This window comes from Cricetulus griseus (genome assembly GCF_003668045.3).
Source record: "Cricetulus griseus strain 17A/GY chromosome 1 unlocalized genomic scaffold, alternate assembly CriGri-PICRH-1.0 chr1_1, whole genome shotgun sequence".
Lineage (NCBI taxonomy): Eukaryota > Metazoa > Chordata > Mammalia > Rodentia > Cricetidae > Cricetulus > Cricetulus griseus.
Window position 1 is genome coordinate 67,432,142 of NW_023276807.1, and position 24,171 is coordinate 67,456,312.

At 47.9% G+C, this 24,171-nt stretch overlaps 1 protein-coding gene and 1 long non-coding RNA gene across 7 annotated transcripts in view; one reads left to right on the forward strand and one right to left on the reverse strand.

The window, feature by feature from the left end:
- The window catches only part of Tfdp1 (transcription factor Dp-1), a 41,019-nt gene extending 20,344 nt beyond the window's left edge, over positions 1–20,675 (reverse strand). For 2 of the 4 annotated variants that reach the window (XM_035452405.1, XM_035452406.1), the window contains exons 1-3: positions 20,548–20,675; positions 19,784–19,858; positions 1,308–1,374 (exon numbers count right to left, since the gene is read on the reverse strand). In XM_035452405.1, the coding sequence (XP_035308296.1) occupies positions 1,308–1,374; positions 19,784–19,795 (79 nt within the window). In that variant the 5' untranslated portion in view covers positions 19,796–19,858; positions 20,548–20,675. Of the gene's footprint in view, positions 1–1,307; positions 1,375–19,783; positions 19,859–20,547 lie in introns of those variants that run through there. The other 2 variants (XM_035452408.1, XM_035452407.1) reach the window with 2 other exon arrangements.
- A 134-nt stretch (positions 20,676–20,809) lies between these two features.
- On the forward strand, positions 20,810–23,682 carry LOC103162639. 3 transcript variants are annotated; one of them, XR_004772287.1, is made up of 3 exons: positions 20,810–21,135; positions 21,942–22,113; positions 23,311–23,682. It is a non-coding gene; the product is annotated as an uncharacterized LOC103162639 (long non-coding RNA). The 3 variants fall into 3 exon arrangements; XR_003479597.2 differs by lacking the exon at positions 20,810–21,135 and adding an exon at positions 21,150–21,839; XR_003479596.2 differs by lacking the exon at positions 20,810–21,135 and having other exon boundaries at positions 21,150–22,113.
- Positions 23,683–24,171: the final 489 nt, after the last annotated feature.

Consider the following 24,171-nt stretch of genomic DNA (forward strand, 5'->3'; position numbering starts at 1 on the left):
TTTATCTCAAGGTCAGACCTGTGTGCATCTAATCACACAGATGTGAAAGCACGGCTTGGCAGACCGCAGCAGAGTTCAAAGCAAACACCAGAGGAGGGAACATAATTCCTGGAGAAAAAAGGTCACTCACCTCCAGTTATTTCAGCTCCATCACTTGGATAGAAACTTTCGTGCCTGAAACACCCAAACCCTATTGTCCCATGAGTGACATGGTTTGCCAACCAAGAAGACAAACAGCACCCACACTTGCAGACACTACCCCATACCTACTAAACAAACAAGAAGGAACCAGCCTTGGTAGACACATAGACCCTGTACAACCCTCATGACTGAAGGTTCAGTGTGTCCACTGTGAGGGGCAGAAACCATATGGGTATCAAAGACTAAGCCAGGAGGGGTAGGTATTGAAGACCGAGGTCAAATCCTCTCACTTCTATGCTCATACTGAGGTTTAGGGAAGTCACAGGGAGAGAACACAGCAGTGGCCCAGGACCTAGCCCCTGATAATCCCTGGGCTCCAATATTTGTAGACTGTAAACCACCAGAAACAAATGACATGACTGGGCAAACACAGAGAAGGACAAATAAGGACCAGATCACTGTTCAAGACCTCAGAGCCTCTTCTGCAGGAAGGAGTCACTTTCCTGGACCTCACTATTAAGAAGAAAATAGCTAGTTTTACATTTGCAAGCAATTAAGAGAAACCAGAAATAAGGAACTCTTAACAGAACCCAGAGTCCTGACATGCCACGGTTCTGGCTCCCACACAGACCACAGGACCCTCACCTGACCTAGGACCTTTCCACACGTTTGGTCTTTAGCAATGCCAGTGCTTTGCAGAAACAGCTTGGTGCTATGGGGATGTGGTGCTGTAGGGACTGGACACAGAGGCAAAGCAACACACACACACAGACAACACAACTCAGAGGAGTGCACAGGAAACTGGCAGCTGTTTGCTATTACGAACACCATGGCCAAAACACACTGCGGGGTCTTTCTAAGGTGAGCGTCAGCTTTTTACCTGGCACATACAACTCCTGCTGCACCAAGCTCTCTAAGAAAGCAGTTCCCTGTAGGAGTCACTAAAACACAAACAAGCCTGAGAAGACATGCAGTCCACATGGGAGCACTGGGGCTCATGAGGTGAGGCACCCATCCCCAGGCAGAGACCACACATGCCTAGTCCCCCTTCACATTTCCCTGAATTTCCTGACATCTCAAAGCACTGCAGTGGCCTGCAGTGAGCCAGGCATCGACATACCACACAATCATCAGCAGACTTACATTTCCAGAACAGGCTCCCTTACCTTTCCCAGGACTAAGATTCTGGTCTATAAAGACCTTTAGTTCTCCGTTGGCTTCAATTAGACTGGCCTGCAGAGAGTAATAACAACAACAGTAAATACAACATCTCAAGAGCCCACACAGCCAAAGTTGTTAAACACACCAGACCTAAATGAAGCATATGGGTAGAGCTGTAACTGCTACGCAGAATGGCTTAGCAGAAGCAAGAGCCCCAGTGCTACAATGCTTCCAGTGGCCACCATGGCTGGAACAGTATGACCTGCAAACCCAATCATAAAAAGCCAGGACTCTGACAGCAGAGGGAAATGGTCACCAGGTGATACTTAAGAGACAGCACAGTATCTGATAATCAGCACATCAGAAAGGGATCTTACCAGACCATCATTCTCACCCTTCTCCAGGAAACTGTGGGAAACGTTTATTCCGCCTTCACCAAACAAAAGGCCAAGCCTTTAAGGGACATCATGGCTAGGCTCTCCCAGGTGAAACATCATTCACAACGAGGTCAACTAAACATGGCCACTGGCCTGAGGCAGAGGACAGGAGGCAGCAATGGAGCCCCCTGAATGAATGGTCATCCAAATACTCTTCCACCAAAGAAAAAGCTGGTAATAGAAGTGAGGGAGGGGATGGTGGCCAAGAAAAGCCCAGCAGGACCCCAGTCTCCTACAAAACAGGAAAGTGAGTTGTCCTAAACTCCTGGGGACATTCAGGCCAGGCCAGAGACCCAACACAACTGAGGAAAAATCACCTGAGTCTGGAAAGGCCAGGCTGGAAAGGCAGCTAAACAAAACCCCATGGTAACACAGGTGTACAGATAGGTGCACCAGGATATTAAGACTGAGTAAGGCAGGACTCAAATAAGGCCAGGGAGGTAAGAGCGACAGGGAAAGCCAGGCTAGTAAGTTAGAGGACTACTATGTAAAGCCCAAGCTTAAAACTAGGAATTAAGATAACACCAGGTAAATCTAAGATACTGAGGACAAGAGGGTGAAGCCAAGAGGCGCAGGGAGGAATTTAATGCAAAAACTTAAAAGGGGTGAGAGTAGGTGCCTACATGAACCCAGTGGGTATGTAGGCCGAGGGGAACAGCTAGCAACCTAAAGCTAATAGGCATGGGCTGGAGAGTTGGGCTAAGAGTGGAGGAGCTACTCCCAGGCATGCTCAAGGTACAAGCCCCAACTCCAGCACCACCAACATGAACAAACAAACATTTAAAAACTACTTTAGGTTGGAGGGCCAAATTGGGAGGACCAAGTTGGGAAGGCCACTAGAGTAAGGCCAAGAGATTAGAAACAGCAGCAGGTAGGTAAGGTTCCCCTAAGCCAAAAGGCAAAGGGAAGCTACTAGGTTAAAACCCACTGATGAGCATGAAGAAGTTAGGGCAGGATGGGTGAGACCTGGGGAGTAGTAATGGCAGGAGAATGAAACCTTGTCTATAAATCCACAAGGAAAGAGCCAGGAAAGGAAGGCCCAGTGGACAGGCTAAGCTGGTTAAAGTCAATGAATAAAACCAGGAAAAGTTCAAGAGGCCGAGGACACAGAGGTTAGGGTTGGGTCAGGGAGGCCAGAAGTAAGGTGAGGTGGGTAAACCAAGATATTACATCTGAGCTGGGAAAGCTGACTGTCAGCACAGCCCAGCAGGAAACCCCTGGGAAATTGTGGGCTAACAAGCTGAACACCAAAGCTGAATGCATTAGAACTGCTAAACAGAGGCAGGCCAGGCAAACACCAGGTGGGCCAAGCCAGGAGGCTAATGAGGCAAAGGCCAAGCCCCCAGGGCCAGTGAGTAAGGTATACTGAATACTAGTCAGGCCAGGTACGTAGAGCCTGAAGATTTGGAACAGGTCTAAGGAACCCAAGTCCTAGTTTTAGCAATTATAGCTCGGAGCAATGTTCCTTTCCTAGGCTCCCTCAGCAAAATGGGCTTAGGAGGGGGTGGGGCTCCTGGTACAGTCACAATACACCACTGCTCCATGTGTCACATGGGCTGGGCCTAATCAAATAGGATAGAATCGTCCTCAGGCTGGACAAGCATGGCATCACCCCCTTTTGTCATTCTCTGGCACCTACTCACTATATTGCCCAACTTCCCCACAAGCCTTGTGGGGCTCTACAGGAGAGCTGCTCTCTCAAGTCAGCACATTACTTCTTTTCAAGTTTCCTTCCTGACCACTAGCTAAGCACCAAAGGGACCTAAGGCAGAGCACACTGGGGCAGCAGCATTTGCTGTAACTGGCAGAAAAGACTCTCTGGATTATAGACACAGATGCAAACACAATCACCTTTCCTTGCCCACTGAAGAGTCTACCTCAATGGAACTCAAGTCCATCACACAGAACACAGCTCAGTGAAAGGATATAGCACCATGCTATGTTTGAGTGTCTAACTTTTATTATGGTACCACTACAGAAACCAGTTTGACATCCACAGTCAGCATGGACAGGCTACCTAGGAAGTTCATCAGCTATACTCCTCCTGCCTCTAGGGTCACAGTCAGCCTTGATGTGAACCCACCATCCCAACTCTGGATGCTGCATCACTACATCCTAGAAACTCAGATGGTCTGCCATTCACCTGGCCCCAGCAGGGTCCCTCCCGTCAACTCAACCCTTGCTTCCTGCAATAGGCCCCAGAGAGCTCACTGGCCAGGAATGGCCAGCAGGACCCTTAAAAGTCAGATATGTAATGAACAGGCAGACTTTTTCCACAATCTGTGGTGATATATTATTTATGATTTATTAAAGCTTGCCTGAGGACTCAGAAAGCAAAGTCAACCTCAAGCTATAGAAATCAGGCAGTAGTGGTACACACCTTTAATCCCAGGACTCAGGATTAAGAGGTAGATGGATCTCTGTTAGTTCAATCCGCCATGACCCACACAAGAGTGAAGAGTAGCAGAGCTCATGCCTTTGATCCTAGCACCTGGGATCACACGCCTTTAATCCCAGCATTAGGGAAGTATATAAGACAGGAGCAAGGTCTCAGAGCTGGCATTCATTCCCCAGCCACATTGAGGATAGGAAGACATTGAAGTCTCAGGCTTCTCCAGACACACTGAGGAGAGGCAGCATGTTGTCTAAGGCTTGGTGAAGAGCTCATGGCCTTTCAGTCTGAGGTAGAGTAAGAACTAGTGACCAGCTGCTTTGCTTTTCTGATCTTCAGCTTGAAGTTTGAACCCCGATATTTGTCTCTGGGTTTTTTATTATTCGTGTTACAAGTCTCAGTTTGGGGCCATCAAACTCAAAAGTAATCAGGAAGCAATGGACCAAGACACAGGAAAGAAGAGACACGAAGCCACATAAGACTGCCAAATTAAAGTCTGTCACCCACTGTTCCAGCCATGTCTGCAAACAAGAGTAATTGTATCCCCCTGAATCCCAGGTAAATCCCTTGCTAATGCCTGGGTGTTTTTGTCACTTTGCTCAGAAAGCCACCATCGGAACTGGATGGAAACCGAAGCCTCAGACTACCAATTCACTGACCACCCACTGAAGCATCTGGCTGGACTCTTGATGCACACCTGTAACCCACAGGGTCCCTGGAGAGCTCCCAGGAGGGGATTATCCTTCATTACAGTATGTGTTCAGGGGCATCCCCAAACTCCTTCTCACTACATGCCAGTCCTCCCAGGAGGACAAACAAAATTATCTCTTGATTGCACAACTGTCCTCAGTTGAGAGCTGCTGGCTTTGGGTATGATTTCATGACAATCCTGACAGATGTGTCTCAGAGCCTGCAGTAAATACGTAGCTTTATCCTCAGCCCCTTTTCAAGTAGAGGTCTGAGATCAATAGAGAAAGTCTACCCCCAAAGACCAAGCAGAAGGCTCCTGGGCCAGCTGAGGCCCACCACAGCTTGCCCCAGTTCATCTTGGGCAGAGGCAACTCTTTCATAACGCATGGGTGTCAACATCACAAAGAAAATGCAAGCTCCCCTTTCCATAAAGGACACTAGAAAACAAAACCACTGGGGATTCTCCTCACAGAGCCCCAAAAGCAGCAACAGTCTCTGTCAGCTGACACTGGAGGCCAGCAGCCTTCTTAGAGACCTGATCGTGCCAAAGCTTGCTACACCCCTACGTCAGTACCTCAGGCCACAGTATACAGTAGAAGACAACCCCCTAGAAGGGTCTGCTCCAGTTTAGTGTCTGCCTCCCACACTAACATGTTGAGTGCAGCCTTCAAGTAGAGAGGTAGGACATTTGGGACAATGAGGCCACTGGATAGAGGCCTGGTGAAGTTTAGGGCACCTACAAAAGGAACCCCAGAGAGCTGCCTTCCCTTTCACCATGTGGGAACACAGAAGAAACCAGAAGAATTTTACTCCCTTTCCCGATTTTCCTTAATAAATCTACCTCCAATCTACTTTCAAAAGGGTGGGGGCGGCCATAAGCCATTGCTGAGCAAATTTTCCTTTGATCTTGGACCTGCACTACCCAAACTGTAAGGTAGATTTCATTATACCTTCACTACAGCAGCTCAAACTGAGACAGACGCCTCCCAGCCCGACTGAACTGAACTCTGGCACAGGCAGCTGAAATGCTAGTGTGACCATTGCAGTCAGCATGTTCTCTGCCCTCTCAGTTCTCTCTGGGAAGCTGGCAGCCTGTGGTGGGCAGGGAAGATGCTGTCACAGAAGTAGGCAAGTCTCCAGATAGCTTCAAATCTGTACAATGTTCAACCCCAGACATACGTTCCTACTTATGCCACTCACTGCACAAATGTATGCACACTGTCACCTTAATCCACTCAGCTCTGAGGACGCTTGTCGCACAGCACCAGGTGACTAACAGCGACCAAACATCCACTGAACATATTCTGAAAGGACCTGAGTAGTAAGTCTAGCTTTACACAGGGAGGACTTTGCACCACCACAGCTCTGGGACTCTATGACAGGAGTGCATAGCTACACTCACATGTGCATACTCCAGCTGCACCTACCATGCCTGGAGGTGATTACAAAGGATGGTGGGACCAGATAGGTTGAACAATGGTAAGGACAACAGGAACGCACAGAGAGCAGAAAACATCCTTAGCATTCCCTGCAATAGAGAATTGCTGATGCAGATGCAACTCCATCCTGTGGACTGTTGACACTCTTCCACATAGCACAACAGCAAGAGTGACTGCTCTCTGAGCCACACCCTTTTTTGCTTGTCCTTCCTGGCTCTGGGAGGGCGAGGAGGGCAGCACAGAAAAGACCTGATGCAGCTCCCCTCCCCCCCTCCCAAACTAGGTCCACAGCAGAGCACTGAATGTGGTAAAGAATAGCACCATCACCCATGGAGCAGCAACCACCCACTCTACAGGAACTGTGACCTGATCACAGCTTTTCCAGGGTCACACCAGGTACATCCAAGACTATCAAGTCCCAGCTGGCCAGTGACAATCATGACAGCAGCATATCTAAGGGTGGTAACTGACTCGAGTAGCCACATGACTCACAAGGTCCCCAGCAACACCCCTACCCCTCTGCCCACTTTCTATTAGTACATTAGACATCTAAATAAGAGCACCAGACTTTGCTCTCCCACAATTCCTTTAAGCTGGAGAGCCCAGCCAACTTCCAGGGAGGCAACACTCTCAAAAAAAGAAAAAAGAAAACTATGTGCTGACACTGGCTGGTCTCTTCTATCCTGCTCTAGGCAGGCTGTACTGTAAGAAACAGCACATGACAATAACTGCAATGAACACAACAACGACCCTTCCAGAAAACAACGATGGATAGTCAACTCACCAACAGCAAACACCAGACACCTATAGGCCATCCTGTGCACTTAGCAAATCTTGCTGGTACTTGCCAATGGCCAACTTTCACAAACATGACAGTACCAGCCTCAATGACAGCCCAGAGTGGTCATCACCAGCGCCCTTTTATAAATGCACCAGTGGCCACAATCATGGCCCTGAAGCTACGCTATCAGATGCAGATCAAAAACAGACTTAAGGAGCTGGAAGAAGCACGGAGGCAACACCGCTCCCTCCCAGCTGCACCCTAGGGCTCATTCAAGGTGGTTCTCCCCAGGAAATTGCCTTGCATGACTCTCCCCTAAGTCCTTCCCAGTCTACAATTGATTTTATTTTTCTACTGCCCATCTCTCTTCTCTATAAGACACCTGTCAGTAGCCTGGACACTGACCTCTGGCCAGGAACAACAATGACTATGAGGTGGGGATGCACAAGACAGTATTCTTGCCATGAAGGCCAGGCAGTAAGGACCAGGAAGGGAAAATTTCTGCAGGAATCCTTTGCTGAGGCCTCCCTGTTCTGATGTTTTCTAAGCCTCCCACTTGCCTTGCGTTTTCTCATTTTCATCGTTAAGTAAATAGAGACATGAGGTCATGAACACATGCCCTCATAAAAAAACCACTAGGAAAAGTATTAGCTACGCAGTTTCTTGTTTTACCAGCCAAAACCTAAGAGAAGAGTTAAGAATTAAATCCCTTCTACAACAACATGAAAATGTAACAACCTCCTTAAGAAACATACGGAGGCAAACAAGAGAGAGACCTCTTGCCATCTTTGGGGATACAGGTGATAAAGGAATAAAGTAACAGGCAGATGTCAAAAACAACATCATGTCAGAAATACATTCTCAGCAGCAACTCAAGATGTGTGGGTGGCCTAAGGGGCCAAGAAGCCATTTCTGAGGACATCTGGAAAGGAGGCCCCTAGGCAGCCTGTCAGGGAACCTGCAGCAGCAAAATGGATTCTCCTGAGAAATCTACTCACTTGTCTGGCAGCTGGGAGGATACTTTCCCTCAGATGTCAGGACAGACAGACCAGCACACACTAACCTCTTCCAACACAGGTGCCAGGCCGTGCATGCCACAGTCTTGAGTGGACTGTGCATGTACATGTGCATGGCCGGATCTGTGGGCACATCTCTTGAGTGATACCTCTGTAGACCCCACACATGAGAGAGGACTGAAGTCATTACTTACCCTAGGGAAGGTGGGCTAGTGACCTCACTAGACATAAAATACACGCAAACTTCAGAGGTTGCTGGGGAGCTAGGCCCTAGCAAGCTTGGGCCTGCTGGCTACATGCTAATGTCCACTCGAGGTGTCAACATGGTCACCACCTACAGCATTCTCCTGAGTCCCAACAGGACTGCTGTGGTGGTAAGTCTGCTCTACAAATGTATAAAGCTGCGCTAAACCTCCAGCTTCGGTCACAAGGCACTGTTCAGGAGCAGCTTCTATCTGGAGCACCTAGACTCCAGCAACTGGGAACATACCTCTGTTGGTCATCACTCCTCTCAGAGAATGTCCCATAATCCTCCTCTCTATGCATTGTTAACCTGACAGACATTCCCTCCAATAGGATTCAACAGTGTAATTCCTGAAACTATACTTCAGTATTTTCCTGACCCCCAAATGCCACACAACAGTCCAGGCTGGTTGGAACTGTACAGCCCTGAGGCATCCTAGTAAAGAGCCTGGCACAGCCCCTACCTGGGAAGCCAGCCTCCTGGGAGCCACTGTCACCTCTGGGGTCATCTGTTCCTGCAGCATGGGCTGATCTACCAACTGGCTCTGACCAACATATAATCCTAGAAAGTGAGAGGTAGAGACAGGGGGACTCTACGAGCTTGATGGCCCGCCAAGTCTATTGCCAGGCAACAGAAAGACTATCTCAAGAAATAAGGGTAGGCCAGGCATAGCCACACATGACTTTAACTACCGAACTCATGAGGCAGACAGGTGGATCTTCATGAGTTCAGGGCTATCTTAGTCTACAAAGTAAACCCAAGGCTACATAGTGAGTTTCTGGAGAGAGAGAGAGAGAGAGAGAGAGAGAGAGAGAGAGAGAGAGAGAGAGAGAGAGAGAGGGAGGGAGGGAGGAAGAAATAAGGTACAGGGTGATAGAAGACGATATTCAATATCAACTGTTGGCCTCTACACAGATGTGGCACAGACATGTACATACACATACACTCAGCCTGTATGAAAACATTTTAAGATTCAGAGCCGCTGCCAGGTGGTGGCGCACACCTCTAATCCCAGCATTCAGGAGGCAGAGGCAGGCAGATCTGAGTTTGAGGTCAGCCTGGTCTACAGAGTGAGTTCCAGGACAGCCAGGACTGTTACATAGAGAAACCCTGTCTCAAAAAAAAAAAAAAGACTCAGCACTGCCTTTTACAGCACATTTTACTCATGGTACTTTTAAGTCACAAGAATACTAGAGAAAATAGACAAAATACAACACAATCAGTAAAAACATAAGGGAAACACCATTGATAGAAGCAGTTTCTAAAGAGCTAATCACATGCAATCAGCCTACATGCAAGGACTCTATTAACAAAACCAAAACATCCCTAGAGGCCAGAAGCTTAAAAATAAAGACCAACTTGATTCAAACTAAGGTCAAACCTAGCTCACAGACAAGAACTACCACTGAGTAAAGGCAGGTATCTGACAGGAAATGCAAACAAGCTGTCCTCCTCCCCATCACTGAAAAATTCTGTAGGCCCCTCAATGATGAACTGACACTGCCCCTGGCTGCCCCCTCTCACACTTTTGACCCTTAACCTGGAAATGCTACTTCCAAGAATACACAGGAAGCCAAGGCCCATTTTTCTACAAGGACATCCATCAAAGACTTGCTTAAATCAAGGCACACTACAGCAGACAATGTTTGTGTCCTCTCCTTGGCAGATGACCATGGCCATCTTAGGAGCAAGCACTTATTTGCACTCTGGGATCAGGACCTAGGTCAGGTGTGCAGATGCTGCCTTATGGCTGGGCCTCACTATGGGACCTACTCAGAAAGATGTGCCCCTATCTCATAACCTCATTTAGTATCTTCCCAACTCTATCACCTTTGGGAGAAGGCTGTACAGGAGTAAGGAAAAGCCCAGTAAGGGTGGAGTCAACAAGGCACAGGCAGTTGGGGGTAAAATGATCTAGACACAGACTCATTCAAATGCTAAACTTGGGAAATCATGGGGAGTCCCAGAGCTGGTGCTAATTGCCTTGGGTTATTAACAAGGTTCTGTTTGGGGCTTTTGTGGGGGAACTCAGGTAGTCTCTGCCAAGCCACACCTGGCCACACTCAGCCATGCAAGCACACCTCAGGTATCTTAGAGTTATCCCAATAGCTACTTGATGGCTATTCTAAGACAGGACAACAGGGGTATGGGCCACCAGCATGTCTATAAGCATCTTTAAAACACTTAGAAAAGGTTCATTCAGTAGTGCTTGCACACAAGCATGAGGACCTGAGTTCAAGCCCCAGAACCCACAAAAATGACAGGTGCAAAATCTCAAACACTGAGAAAGCAGTCAGGTGGACCCCTACTCTAAATTGTAAATGCCACTGAGTCCCCACCTCAAAAGACAAGGTGGATGCCACCTGGCAAACACCCAAGGCTGACCTCTATACACATGTGCACAAATTTTATAAGGACACAAACACACATAGGTGCACACACACATATCATTAGAGCCAGTAGTGATAGAACACACTGGTAATCTCAGAAGCAGGGAATCAGGGAGGTTGAGACAGGTGAATCCTGAGCTCAAGACCTATATCACAAGACCCTATCTCAAAAACTAAACAAAAATAAAGTAAGGTCCATAAAGCGTATCAACGACCTGTTTACATTTGCTGTTATGAAAAAGCCTAGGGCAAAGTGCTGAATAATACATCAAGAAACAAAGCGTGAGTGCAGTGAGGTAAAGACACATACCACACACACACATATCTGAACACACCTCTGGGGGTTGCCACATGCGTGCTTGTGGAAGGGGCTGGAGATCTTGCCGCTCTTGCAGGGGACCTACATTTGGTTCCTAGCACCTTCTCTTCCTAAGAAAGGACAGGGATCCCCGCACAGCAAGATCTGGTGAGGTGTGGAAACATGAGGAAGAGGCTAAGCCATCCACTACTGACCGCAGGGTCCAAGGAAACAGATACTCACCTTCTAGAGAGCAGGCAGGAATGTCCAGAGAGGCTGGGGATAGGCTTAGAGACAGGAAGTGAGCATGTCCAGTGAGCAGGAAGAACTGGACAGGTCTGAAAGCCATGGTCCAGATGGGGAGGGCTCTAAGGAAATGCCCAGGGCGGCTCCCACCCCACACGGGAAGCAAGAATCTATGTCCTCGGGGAAGAATCTAAAACCTTTAAATGAGGATAGCTGACTGCTGGGAGATAAACTCAAAGTATTTAAGAAGATTGGAACTTTCCAGAGTCTGGAGAAGGGAAAGGAATGGACTGGCATCAAGAGTTGCCAGAGGAGGAGACTCACACGAATTCTGAAGGAAGTTAAGATGAGGCAGATGATGGAATCTTGACATTTGCAGGAAAATGGATAGAATTAGAAGAAACCATTCTGAGCGAGGTAACTCAATCACAAAAAGACAAACACGATATGTACTCACTCATATGTAGATTTTAGACATAGAGTAAAGGATTACCAACCTATAATCCACACTGCCAGAGAAACTAGTAAACAAGGAGGACCCTAAAAGAGACAAACATTGTCCCCTGGAGAAGGGGAAAGGGTCTCAAACCCCTGAGCAAATTGAGAACATGGGAAGAAGGGGGAGCTACGAGAATGAGAAGGGAAGAAGAGGAAGGATGCAGAGGTCATGAGGGAGCAGAAAGGTTGAGTCAGGTGTAGATTAGAAGAAAGGGTATGTGATAGGTAGGGTTTTAGTTGGGGGGTGGTAGGGGAGGGAGGGAGGGAGAAGGGAACTGGGATTGTCATGTAAATCAATCTTGTTTCTAATTCAAATTAAAAAATAAAGAAAAAAAAGATACAAGATATATATGGCAGATGCCAGGATCAGGGACAGGAAGAACTATCCAAAATGTACGAAGGAGAGCCCTTGAACACAGCCTGAGGGCTGGAGCTATGTTCAGTGGTAAGAGCACTTACTTGGCCAACATGGGTGAGGGCCTACATTCAATTCTTAGTTCTACCAAAAGAAAAAGAGAGTAGGAAATAGCCATGCACTACTCTTCACAAGCATGTCTCTGCCTTCATCTCCTCTCACACAGACTCTAAGCCAGACCCTCGTCAGCTTGCTTGGCAGGACATGGCCCCTTCAGCACAGCAAGGGCTCACCTACAGCACAGCAATGCTCACATCTTCTTCCTCCCACGGGTTCACCAAGTCACCTTCAGTTCTGCTGCCTGAGTATAGCTGGGTTCAGCACTCCCTCCTAGCTACAGCCCTTCTTGACAAGATTATGTGCATTCAGGGTGCTGTGTCTAGAGATTTGGTCTTCCCAGACAGGCAGATAGATAAGCCATAGAATTTGCTACAGCCTCAAATTCAACCAATTTCCTGTAGGCACCTAACTCCTATCCAAAGACACCAAATGATACTTCATTACGCAACAGACCCAAATACACAACTACCTGGGAGAGCTGCCAGGTAGCTAACTGTCCAGGTTTGATATGTCCCATTTCCTGGTGTCACAGGGCAGCTTTGGAAAGGGAAAATGAAGCACTACCAATGGTGGATGGCTAGGACACAGAAGGCAATTACCACAGGAATAGCATGAGCAGGTGGGGTTTCACAGATCAGGAAGCGGCTGTCCCACAGCATAGGACTTCACTTTCTTGCCCAACTACAAGAGCTGCCTCGGTCCCTGCCACTCTCCAAAAGCAAGCTTGTACTGCATTCTGAAGCACCAACCTAGAGATGCAGAACTCAAGAGCTCAGTCCTACACCTGCAGGCTGCAACTGTGCACAGAAGAATACACCAAGTACCACAAACAGAGGGTTCAACCAAGCATCAGCACTCAGGCCATCTCTGCGATGTTGAGGCAAATGTCTCTTCTAGGCCACACAAGTGACTGAAGTAAGAATAGCAAGATTGCTGAAACATCTTTTAAAGCAATAATCATCTTCAATAACTGACTGGCCCAAAAACATACCAGACCAGAGAGATAGGTGTGACTTTGAAGCTGACCCCAAACCTAGCCATGAAGACATGCAGAGGCTAAAGAGTAACTCCCAGTTTCTCCCTTTTCATCATCTTCCATGCACAATAAGGTAACTTTAATTCAAATCCTAGGGGCTGAGAGAGCTGTTCAGAGATACAGCACATTCCCAGGGTGTATGAGACCCTGGTTTCAACACCCAACACCAATAAATTAATAAACAAACAAACAAATAAGCCCTGACAGCAAAAACTGCACCCCCCCCAACACTGGGAGTTGAACCTAGGGCCTGCCTCAAAACTGATTTTTCTTAAAAGGCAAAACAGAGTCTACAAATAAGACCTCCAAGGACTCAGAAGTGATGCAGCACACTGGTTTGACAGGTCACCACCCTACATCATATGCAACCACTAGAATGAACCTAGGCCTTAGAAAACTGTTTTAAGATTTATTTTGTGCCAGCCTGGTATACATATCAAGTTCCAAGACAGGCAGAACTGGGAAGGAAGGAGGAAGGAAGGAAGGAAGGGAAGGAAGGAGGGAGGAAGGGAGGGAGGGAGGGAGGGAGGGAGGGTTTATTTATTTTTATGTGTATAAGTATTTTGCCTGCACATATAAGTGCACCATATACATGCCTGGTGCCTCTGGGGGTCAGAAGAGGGTGTCAGATCCCTGGAAGTGGAGTTACATATGGCTATGAGCCACCATGTGGTTGCTGAGAATCAAACCTGGGACCTCTGCAAAAGCAGCAAGTAGTCTTAACCACAAAGCCATCTTTCCAGCTCCAGCCTCAGAAAATCTTAATGGTCATACCAAAGAACAACAACTATAGTCAGGCATCATGACAAAGGCCTATAATCCCAGTACTCAGAAGACTGAAATAGAAGGACTGTGAGTGAGTTCAAGGCCAGAAAGACTGCAGAATGAATTCAAGGACTGGAAGGGCAACTTACCTCATATTAAAAAAAAAAAAAAAAGAGGGCTGACAATATAGCTTAGTGACATAATCTAGCATAATGAAAATACTAGATTCAACCTCCAGTGCTGTAAAAATGAAACAACAACAACAACAACAAAAAAAACCCAACAGTATTTGATGTTAAAATTCAAGGTATGGGCTCGCAAGATGGCCCAGTGGGTAAAGGTACCTGTCTCTGAGCCTGAGTTCAATACCTAGGACCCACATGGTTGGACTGAGAACAGATACCAAAAAAAGGAAAAAAAAATGAGGAAAATACTAACCTCTAAATTCTTTTTGTTTTTTGAAATAAGAGTCTCTCTATGTAGCCCTAGTTGATCTAGAACTCTATATGGAGAAAAGGCTGGCCTTGAACTCAGAGATCTGCCTGCCTATGTTTCCAGGTGCTAGAATTAAAGATATATGCCACCATGCCCAGCTCATTCCTAATTTTTTTCTTTTATAAATTACTTAACTTTATTTTATGTGCATTTAGTATGGTGTCAGATCCCCTAGAACCAGAGTTACAGTTTTAAACTGTCATTTGGGTGCTCGAATTTAAACCTGGGTGCTCTTAACCACTGAGCCAGCTCTCTAACCCCCTACAATTTTTTTGACAAGATACAATTTATTATTTATATTATATAAGGCTAAACAATTTTGCAACTTTCAAATATTGCTGCTGAAGTCTATTCTGGAGAGTGAAAGTTAAAATAAGTGCTTTCCAACAGCCTGATGACATCCACAGTGGTCACCTGGCATCCATCGTCTTTCCAGAACAAATCTGACAACTCAGAGACACTACATGTACAGGTGTGCACAAACATCACAATCACCCTCCAAGGATTCATCCTCATGGTCACAATGGATTTGTAACCATTTAAGACTGATCCTGAGCCGGGCATTGGTGGCGCATGCCTTTAATCCCAGCACTCTGGAGACAGAGGCAGGCGGATCTCTGTGAGTTCGAGACCAGTCTGGTCCACAAGAGCTAGTTCCAGGACAGCCTCCAAAGCCACAGAGAAACCCTGTCTTGAAAAACCAAAAAAAAAAAAAAAAAGACTGATCCTGGAAACCACAGAACCCCCAGCAATCTATATGTTCATGGCAAAAGGGCCAGGGGCTCTTCCACCTCCAGATTCCAGCCTCCCTCTTCCCAGAATGCTAATGCCAACAGGCCCTCCTGAACAACCTTTACACGCCAGACTTGAGCAGCTAAAACCTGGCCCTATACACCAACACCATCTCTCTTTGCTATGAAGAGATCACTTGAAATCTAGGAGACTGCCATGTCCAAGTGTCTTTCTGTTTTCCATCCAGCCATAAAATCAGAATTGGATATCCTGGGGACAATGCATGCAGAAAACTGAAGCAAGTGGACTCCTCTCATAAAGCAGGTTTCAATCTGTAGATAAAGGCTATGGCAGCTACCACTGAACTACATTGTAGTTTTTTCCCATATTAACTTACCTCTTCAGTAGCAACTGTCTACAACTCTACAACATGTCAAACCACCACTAAAAAGACAGAAAGGATAGGTTGGAAACAAGGCTACAATAATGAAATTTGTCTGCAGGATACCAGGGATGGCTCATCGTCACTGTTAGGTTGACTAGATTTGGAATGCTGTAGGAGTACAACTCTGGGTGTCTGTTTTCAGCAAGGTTTCACTTGAGGCCGCACCCTGAATGTAAGCGGCACCATGCGGACTGGGGCCTCACACTGACTAAAAGGAATAAGGCAAGTAGCTGGCAACTGCGTACATCTTTCTGCATTCTGACCACGGACACAACATGGCCAGCTTAGCACCTCCAGCACACCTTCACCAGCATGACGGTTCCTTCAAACTATAGGCCAAATAAACCTTTGCTTAAGTTGCTTTTGTCACAATAATGAGAAAAGTAACTAATACGGAAAACTGGTATTGAGGAATAGGCCATTGCTGTTGTATAGGCCTGTTGTATAGAGAATGCCTGGAATGCTATAAGCAAAAATTACTAGTCCATTCTGGTGAGCATTTGAAAAGACCAGAATGTCAGTGGAAATGTGGACACTGAAGGCTAGGCTCATGAAGTTTCAGAGAGGAACCAGGATTCTATTGGGAACTGGGCTAGAGACCACTTGTGTTACCTTCTAGCAAACAATCTGGCCATGCCCTTAAAATCAGAGTGAAGCCAAACATAAAAGTAATGGATTAAGTTGTCTGGTAGAGGAAATTTCAAGACAGCATGGCATCCAGGCTGTGGCACAGTCAGCACGTAAGAAAAGCATCCTTAGGGCAAGACTCACTCCTAGAAAGGTCTAACTGGTAAAAAAACAAACAAACAAACAAACAAAAAAACGCCAACTCCAGATGGCAAGATGGCTCAGCAGGTAAAAGCAAGTCTGGCAACCAGAGTTCAGTCCCCCAGAACCCACATGAAGAGGCAAAGAGAAATAATTCTACAAAGTTATATGTATCTATACATACATACATACATGCACAAATATACACTCTCCCACAAATAATAGTGTTTTGTTTTTTTAAGAAAATGAAAACTTATTTCAAAGAAAAAGCTTGAACTGAGAATGCCATCAAATGAAAACAACCACTTAGAGAAGTATTTTCCCAAGACATAGAAGGTCACTGCAGCCATAGTAGAAGGGGCCATCTATCTCAAGCTGGTAGCAGAACTTGGCACTGTCCTCGGGATGGTTTATAGGCATGCAAAATATAAGTGAGGGCAGGGCTGAAGTCCTTGCAAATAGTCTGAGAGGCCACTGAATGACGCTGGAAAGGGAAAGCCTAAGTTGCAACGGAGACCTCAAGACACAAGATACATCGGGACCAGACCAAGGAACATCTGCCAAGGAAAGTTGCAAGCACAAAATGCAGCAGGCCCAAGAAAGAGCCTCAAGTGCTACCGGCAGTGTTACTAAAGGGGCAAAGCGACCCAAGCCTGTCACAGCCCAGAGGATTCCATCACAATCCCAAGATAGCATACATGGAGTTGCATGGTTTGGTATTTGTCCTACTGAATTTTGGTCCTGCACTGGTCCAGTCTTCACTATTGGAGGGTGCAGTAAATACGTGGAGATCAGAGGACAAATTATGGGAGTCAGTTCTCTTCTACCATGTAGGTCCCAGGGAGCAAACTCGAGTAGTCAGGTCTGACAAGCCGGCCATCTCAACAGCCTGGGATTTAGAGTTTTGAACAATGTTAGAAATGTCAAGATTGTAGAGGCTCATGCCAATGAAGTATAAAAGCTTCTTGCCTTAGGAGATGAACCTCTAAGGATAGAATGTTAAGATTTAAAATGATGTGTTTGGTGTGGGGTTGACAAGGGATAGACCTGTGATTGTTAATCCTCATTGTCAATATGACCAAATTCATAGTCATCTGGGAAATGCTCCTCTGGGCACATCTATGAGGTGGAAACTTTCTGAAGATTGGCAAGTCCAAAAATGCAGTCTTCCCAGTAAGACAGCACAACTCCTCAGGCAGTGAGTATTAGCCTGACCTTGGGAGAAGACATTCATGTTCTAAGACATACCCCCTCATACCAGGCTCTCCAGCCCCTACAGCAGGGTCATCATGGTTCATTCAATACACATGCCTTCCACAGGGACAATTTGCAGTGTTACAGGAAAGCACTGCAAGCAGGCATCTCCAAGTACCTGCAGGCACTCACCCCCACTTCCACCATCACTCCTCACTCTCCTGCCCACTCCCACGCCTTCCCACATCAGCTTTCTTGTCCTGCATGGGAGAAATCCTTTGCCAGGTCAACATAATCGGCTCCTGTCATCCCATCCTGTTCACTGGTAACTGCCAGCCCTGTGCCACAGCCTGCAGTTCACAGGGAACCCTCACCTGCCCATCTGCCTGGGCATCTGCTGGGGCAGAAAGCCCCTTAGCTATTTGTTGTCTTCTCTCTACCCTTCCTGGTCCTCTTCCATGACCCAGAGCTTGACTTTAGCCCCTCTGCTCTCACAGGTGTCCAGCTATACTTTACAGCTAGATTTCATCCCCAGTATCAAGTGCTTAGAAAACTCAGTGGTGCCTACTTCCTCTCCTTCAGCACAGACTACAATGTCCCTCTCTGAAACACAAGTATCGTATCCTATATAAAGACATGGTTGGCTACAGGAACGGCCCAACCCTTGACTGTCTGCAGTCTCTGATTCCCCTCTGACTGGGGAAGACGCTTGTGGCGTGTGAATATGTGTGGTGATGAGAGTCAGCTCCAGCACCCTGTTACTCAGTCACTGCACCAGCCCAGCCACACCACAATGGATAACCCCAAACCAGCTGGCCTCAGACTCTCATTGTGATGGGAGATCCTGACCACCTGTCCTCACAGTGCACCACCCCTTTCCCCAGGGACACAGCACATGGAAAGGGAGTGAATGATGCAAAACTAAAATGACAAAACTCTGAGCATGCTGGCTCACTGAAAATGCAATAATATCGTGCCAGTACCATGACCTAACAAAGGCATGGGGGCCAGTATCCCATTTACAAACCATTTACCAAATCTAGTTACTTTGTGGGCATGTGCTGAGCCCACACATACATGTTAGGGCATACATATGGAGAAGAGTGGGGACATGGGTGTAGATAAACAACTGGACCTAACAAGATCAAGCCAGTATCATATATGGTTGTGACTTCAGGTGACCTATACAAGATCTCCTAGGGTGTGACACAACTCCAAAGAGCAGGCCCAAGCCAAGTGCTTGATGACAGGGAGAGTGGCACCGTCTGACCCATGTGGATCATTAAGCATAGCTGAGTCCTCAAGTCAGTGGACAGGACACAGCACCCACCGGTACCTGGCCCCACACCATAGACGCAGCCACACTACACCTGAGCACAACTCTAGATGATGTAGCGCGTCTGCCTGCATTTCCCAGGCTGCACAGAAAATACAGGAATCTAACATTCACAGGGCAGTGAATGCTGAGGAACACTGAAAAGGAGATCATTAGTGCTGGAAGGAGTTAGGATGATATTGCAAAAATATATGTAACCAACAACAGAGACTATATCTTGCAGCCTAAAAGCCTAACTCTCCATATCTGTTTCAAAAAAAAAAATTATTCAAAATATCCAGTAGCTTCAAGATAAATATAAAGCTAAACCAACCAGCATTTCCACCGTGTTTCATTAATCACCAGATGTCATCTTTCTGAGAAAAATGTGCCCAAACAAGTTGTTGATATTCAATCCATCAAAGTTGAATTACGGTCCTGCGTACTACATAAAACAAGTACAGCCTAAGTTCCATGTTGACAGCTGTCCTGAGTGGAAACCCACTAACACACAACACCCCCCTCACACATTCATTTTAATTGAGAGGTGTATTCAATTTTTTTTTTAATTTAAACTGTCTAGATAGGTTAAGGGAAAAATCAAGACCACATCATCCAACCACAAATAACGTGTCAGTCTTCAGATGACAAAGAACACTTGTGCAGGGGGGAGGCACCCACCTACTGACTCTCCATCCCTCACCTCCATCCCAGCTCCTGCGTGTAAAATGTGAGGATAAACCACGGCCATGCACGCACGGCCATAGAGAAAACTGCAAGGAGCAGTGAGCTAACATGTCTGCAGCACGAAGCAATCATACTTACATCTTTTGCCATGTTACCAGATCCAGGAAATCAAGGCTGTAACTGCGTACCCGCCACAGAAAAAACCGGACTTATCTGGCAAAAAGGAAGGAGACAATTAATGAGAGAGAATGAAAAAAGAAGTTTAACAGACATCGCATTTCAAAGGAAACATCTCCCCACCAGCACGAGGCAGGCCTCCAGGCAGCAGGGGCCTTTCTTGCACAATCCCGACAGGAGAGCTAGCCAAGCAGGTCCCACACGGGGATTTTAAGTCACCTCTCCAAATGGAAGTGCTCCCTGCGGCCACCAGCAGCTCCCACTCGCAGAGGGTCCAGACCCCAACCCCTTGGCAGAGTAAGGCGCAGCCGTCAGGCTCACCCCACCTGGGCGCGCGGGCCCCGTCTGACCACAGGCCCCACCGAGGCACAAGGCCCCCAGCTTAGGCACGACACTGCGTGGCAAACCCCGGGCCGCAGCAGGCCCTCGAGCTGCCAAGACCCCAAGGAGCCGCCGACCACTCTGACAGGTGGGCTCCCGGCCCGCCGCCCGCCCCACCTGTCACTAGGCCCGGCCACCAAGCCCCGCGCGCTGGCGCGGAGAAAGCCGGAGGGTGGCCAGGACCCCTGCCCGCCGCCCACGCCACGCCGCGTCGAGGCCGACTCCGGGCTGAGGCTGGGTGGCGGGCGGGATGCAGCCGGACGCGGGAACCGGGCTGGGGCGGGAACGGGGCCGCGCGCCCAGCCCGCGCCCTCCCGCTCGGCCGGCCAGCGCCCCCGCCACACCTGGCTGGCCGGCGGGGCGCGCGGGGCGACGACGGGGGCGCGGGGGCGCCGGCCCGGAGGTCCGGCCCTGGCGGTCCCTGCCCTGAGCCAGCGGCGCCGGACGCGGGCTCACCCTGGGCCGAGCGTCGGGCCGGCGTGACGTGCGCGCGGCGCGGTGACGTGGGCGGCGGCGGGCCCGCTCCGCGCAGCGCGCCTGCGCGCCTTTTCGCGCCTTCGGCGCCCTCCTCCTCCTCCTCCTCCTCCTCCTCCCGCCGCTCATCTCCCGCGCCTCTCGCCGGTGCTACCCGCCCTGGGATAGGGGAGGGGCCTGTGCGCGCGTGCGCGTGCGGCGGGACTCGGCTGGAGACCGCCCGCACTGAAAAGTGCTGCGCGCGCCTGCATGTGCGCATGGAGGCCACGTGTGTGCGCGCCTCTGTGTGTACACCAAGGGCCAACTGAATGCATATCTGTGTGCATGCGCAGGGAATAGAGGGCCACGTGTTTGCCTGTGTGTGTGTCTGTGTGTGTGTGTGTGTGTGTGTGTGTGTGTGTGTGTGTGTGTGATACCTGCCAACGGAGAAAGATCTGTGGTGTGTGCCATACCTGCAGGTACACATAGAAGAGTAACGTGGGCACACCTGTGTATATGCAGATAGTATAGCTGTATACACGTGCATATGCAGAGTATGAGTCGGGCGTGCACGCCTGAACATGTATACAGAAAACCCCCTGTACATACAACTATGTATATTTGTGTTTAATGTCTGCACAGAATACAGGTATGTGTGTACGAATAGAGGGGCCAGCTATGTGCGCATGAGGAAAAAGAGGTCAGTTGTAGGAGTGCCTTAACGTACCTGTATGTGCACCCCCAGCAGAGGAGTTTTGTACATTTACACAGGCCATAGTGAAGACTGTTGGGATGCACACACGTATTGGACACTGCAGAGACATAGAGAGCCTGCCACTATTCAGCTATTGACGTCCACAGCCACATGGCCTGAACTTGGGTTGTCAGTGATTCAGGGCAGGAAGCATCCTGAAAGGGTGTTTGCTCCTGTCATTTCAGAGTCTGTAGGCTTCATCCCAGGAGGGGTCTGGTAGACCCTGAGGCCTGAAGACAGTCCACATTGGAGACCTCTACCTTAGGACTAAAGCTGGAGAGCCTGGGAAGAGAATAGGCTAGGCCTCCCAAATCAGTCCAAATGGTTTGGGTAAAGTGACCCAGCTTTGCCCAACAATATATGGCTCAAGAGTAGAGTGCTGTTAAATGCTATCAGAGAACTGTGGATGTGAGTGACGGGATGTTTAGTGTAAGCACCCTTTACATGGTTGTCTTTCCTTTAAATAAGCTAAGATGTTGAGGGACAGGCCAATTTGACTCCCAGATTGACACATCCTTCTCTGTTGCCTAGCTGCCTTGGCCATAGGACTCAGCCAAACAGCCCTTCCTTCTTTAGCATCTGACTGGACCATCCTGGCCGCTATCCTGTTCTGAGCACTCCTTAGATGCCATGAGGAAGCTATACTGCAACCACAGCTGCTTATGCTAAAGCAAAACCATGATTCCAGAAGGCAATATTCAAGGTATGGTTATTTCAATAACTTGCATCAGACTCCTTCCATCACAAGCCTTGGTAAACCCTAGTGACCATTTTCAACCAGGACACGGGTTGGGGGATGTGGGGGAATATTTCCTCTAGTGGCCCAGGGAAGGACTGTGACTGGTGCCAACATCCTTGCCACGCCTCATTCCTGACTATATAAACAAGCTATTTGGCTCACTTTTTCAGTGGGTTGGGTAAGTCCTTTGTCCAATAAAGACGTCTCTGGAGTGATCATGCACGTTTTTTTTTTTTTATTTTTATAAGCTAGACTGGTAATATGATGACATAAGCCATAAGCACCAATGGAGCACTAGTAGCCACCAGGGGGACTCTGAAGAGTTCCGGAGAGTGAGTGGGGCAAGAACAACAGCATACTCAGGAGACAGAGACAAGAGCCAGGACTGACAAAGGTGATGACGAGGCAGAGAGGAGAAACAGAGTACCAGACACTGGAAGAGGGGTAATGGTCTTACTCTAGGGTTGAAAACTGCAACAGGAGTCACTTAGGTGCTGAGGTTCCCAGCACCCATGCAAAGTTACAGCACTAGCAGACACTGGCCATTGCTGTCGATGGAAGCTAAGGATTCCAGGAGCTGCCAGTGTTGTGGCTGCTGGTGGTTAAATTCCAGAATATTTAACCTCCAACTTCAGTATTTGGAGCCGTAAACCTCTGGCTTCTGAAGCATGGAGTGATAGGCCCCTGGTTTTCAGGAGACAGTTGTAAGCCTCTGGATCTGCCAGTCCATCCCATAAACATTGGGCATGTAAGGGCCAGGATTACTAGAGCTGGAGAATCGTCTCCTTGCCCAATCATGTGATCTGGGTAAAGCAGAATGACCCCAGCCAGCTGATTAGTAATAGAGAGGTCAGAGCTGTACCAAGTGCTGGGCTAATTAACATCTATGAAGAGTCTTGAGGAGCACAGACCAAAGGCCTCCCCCAGTCATATGCAACATGTCATTACTGGACACCCCTATTTCGCATGGCTTTACAATTAACCACCTTTATGCTGACTACACCTGCTCCTACCACTTCAGCTAAGCCCCACCTTCTTAAGCTGTCAAGCATTTAATTAACATTGGTTCTGCGTGCCAGAATTGAAATCATGCATGGAGGCCTTCAAATGGCCAGGAGTCCTCCAATTCTGGCTCCCCTCCCCTCTTTTCCCCTCCCCCAGGTAACAGGAAAACAAAAGAAAACCACCATCCTGGTCTCTAAGATGGGAAGTGGCACCTGCCTCTTGTGTATATTTAACAAGGGCAAGTTTCTTAACTACATGGAGTGACTTCACATGACAACAGCCATTAACTCAATTCACTGGAGGATACAGACAGAACTCAAAGTGTTCTCGGGAAGCCATATTGACAGGATGCAGAAACCAGGCTGAACAGAGGAACCAGAGAATGCACAAAATGTGTGGTCTGGGGGGAAGGGTCAAGATGGATTGATTTCTGCTTTTAATCTGTGATAAACAGACCTGTTTCTTGGGTGATGAGTAAGCAAGACACACTACAATAAATGGACTTCAAAGAAGACACACTCTCCAATATGTACCTGAGTTACCATTGTCTTCACTGTGACAAAGACACCAGAGAGAACTAACTTAAGCAAGGAGAGGTGTACTTTGGCGCTTGGTTTCAGAAGTTTCAGTTTTCGGCCATTTGGTCCCAAACACATGTACAGAATATCATGATGGGAAGAAGAATGTAGCCGAGGAGAGCTGTTCTTCACCACTGGGAGGCAAAGAGCAAAATGGGATTTTTGTGTAGCATTTCCACCAGTGGGGAAGATCCCTAATGTTCTGAAGGAAGGGTCCTTATGACTCAGGAAGTAGGGGCTGGAGAGATGGCCCCAAAGTTAAAAAGCACTTGCTGTGCTTGTAGAGGACATGGCAGCTTATAACCATCTGTAATTCTAGGTCCAGGAGATCTGGCACCCTCTATTGGCCTCTAGGCACCAGACATACATATGGTGCACATACATACATGCAGGCAAAACACCCATGCATATACAAAAAAAAAATGAATCTTAAAAAAAA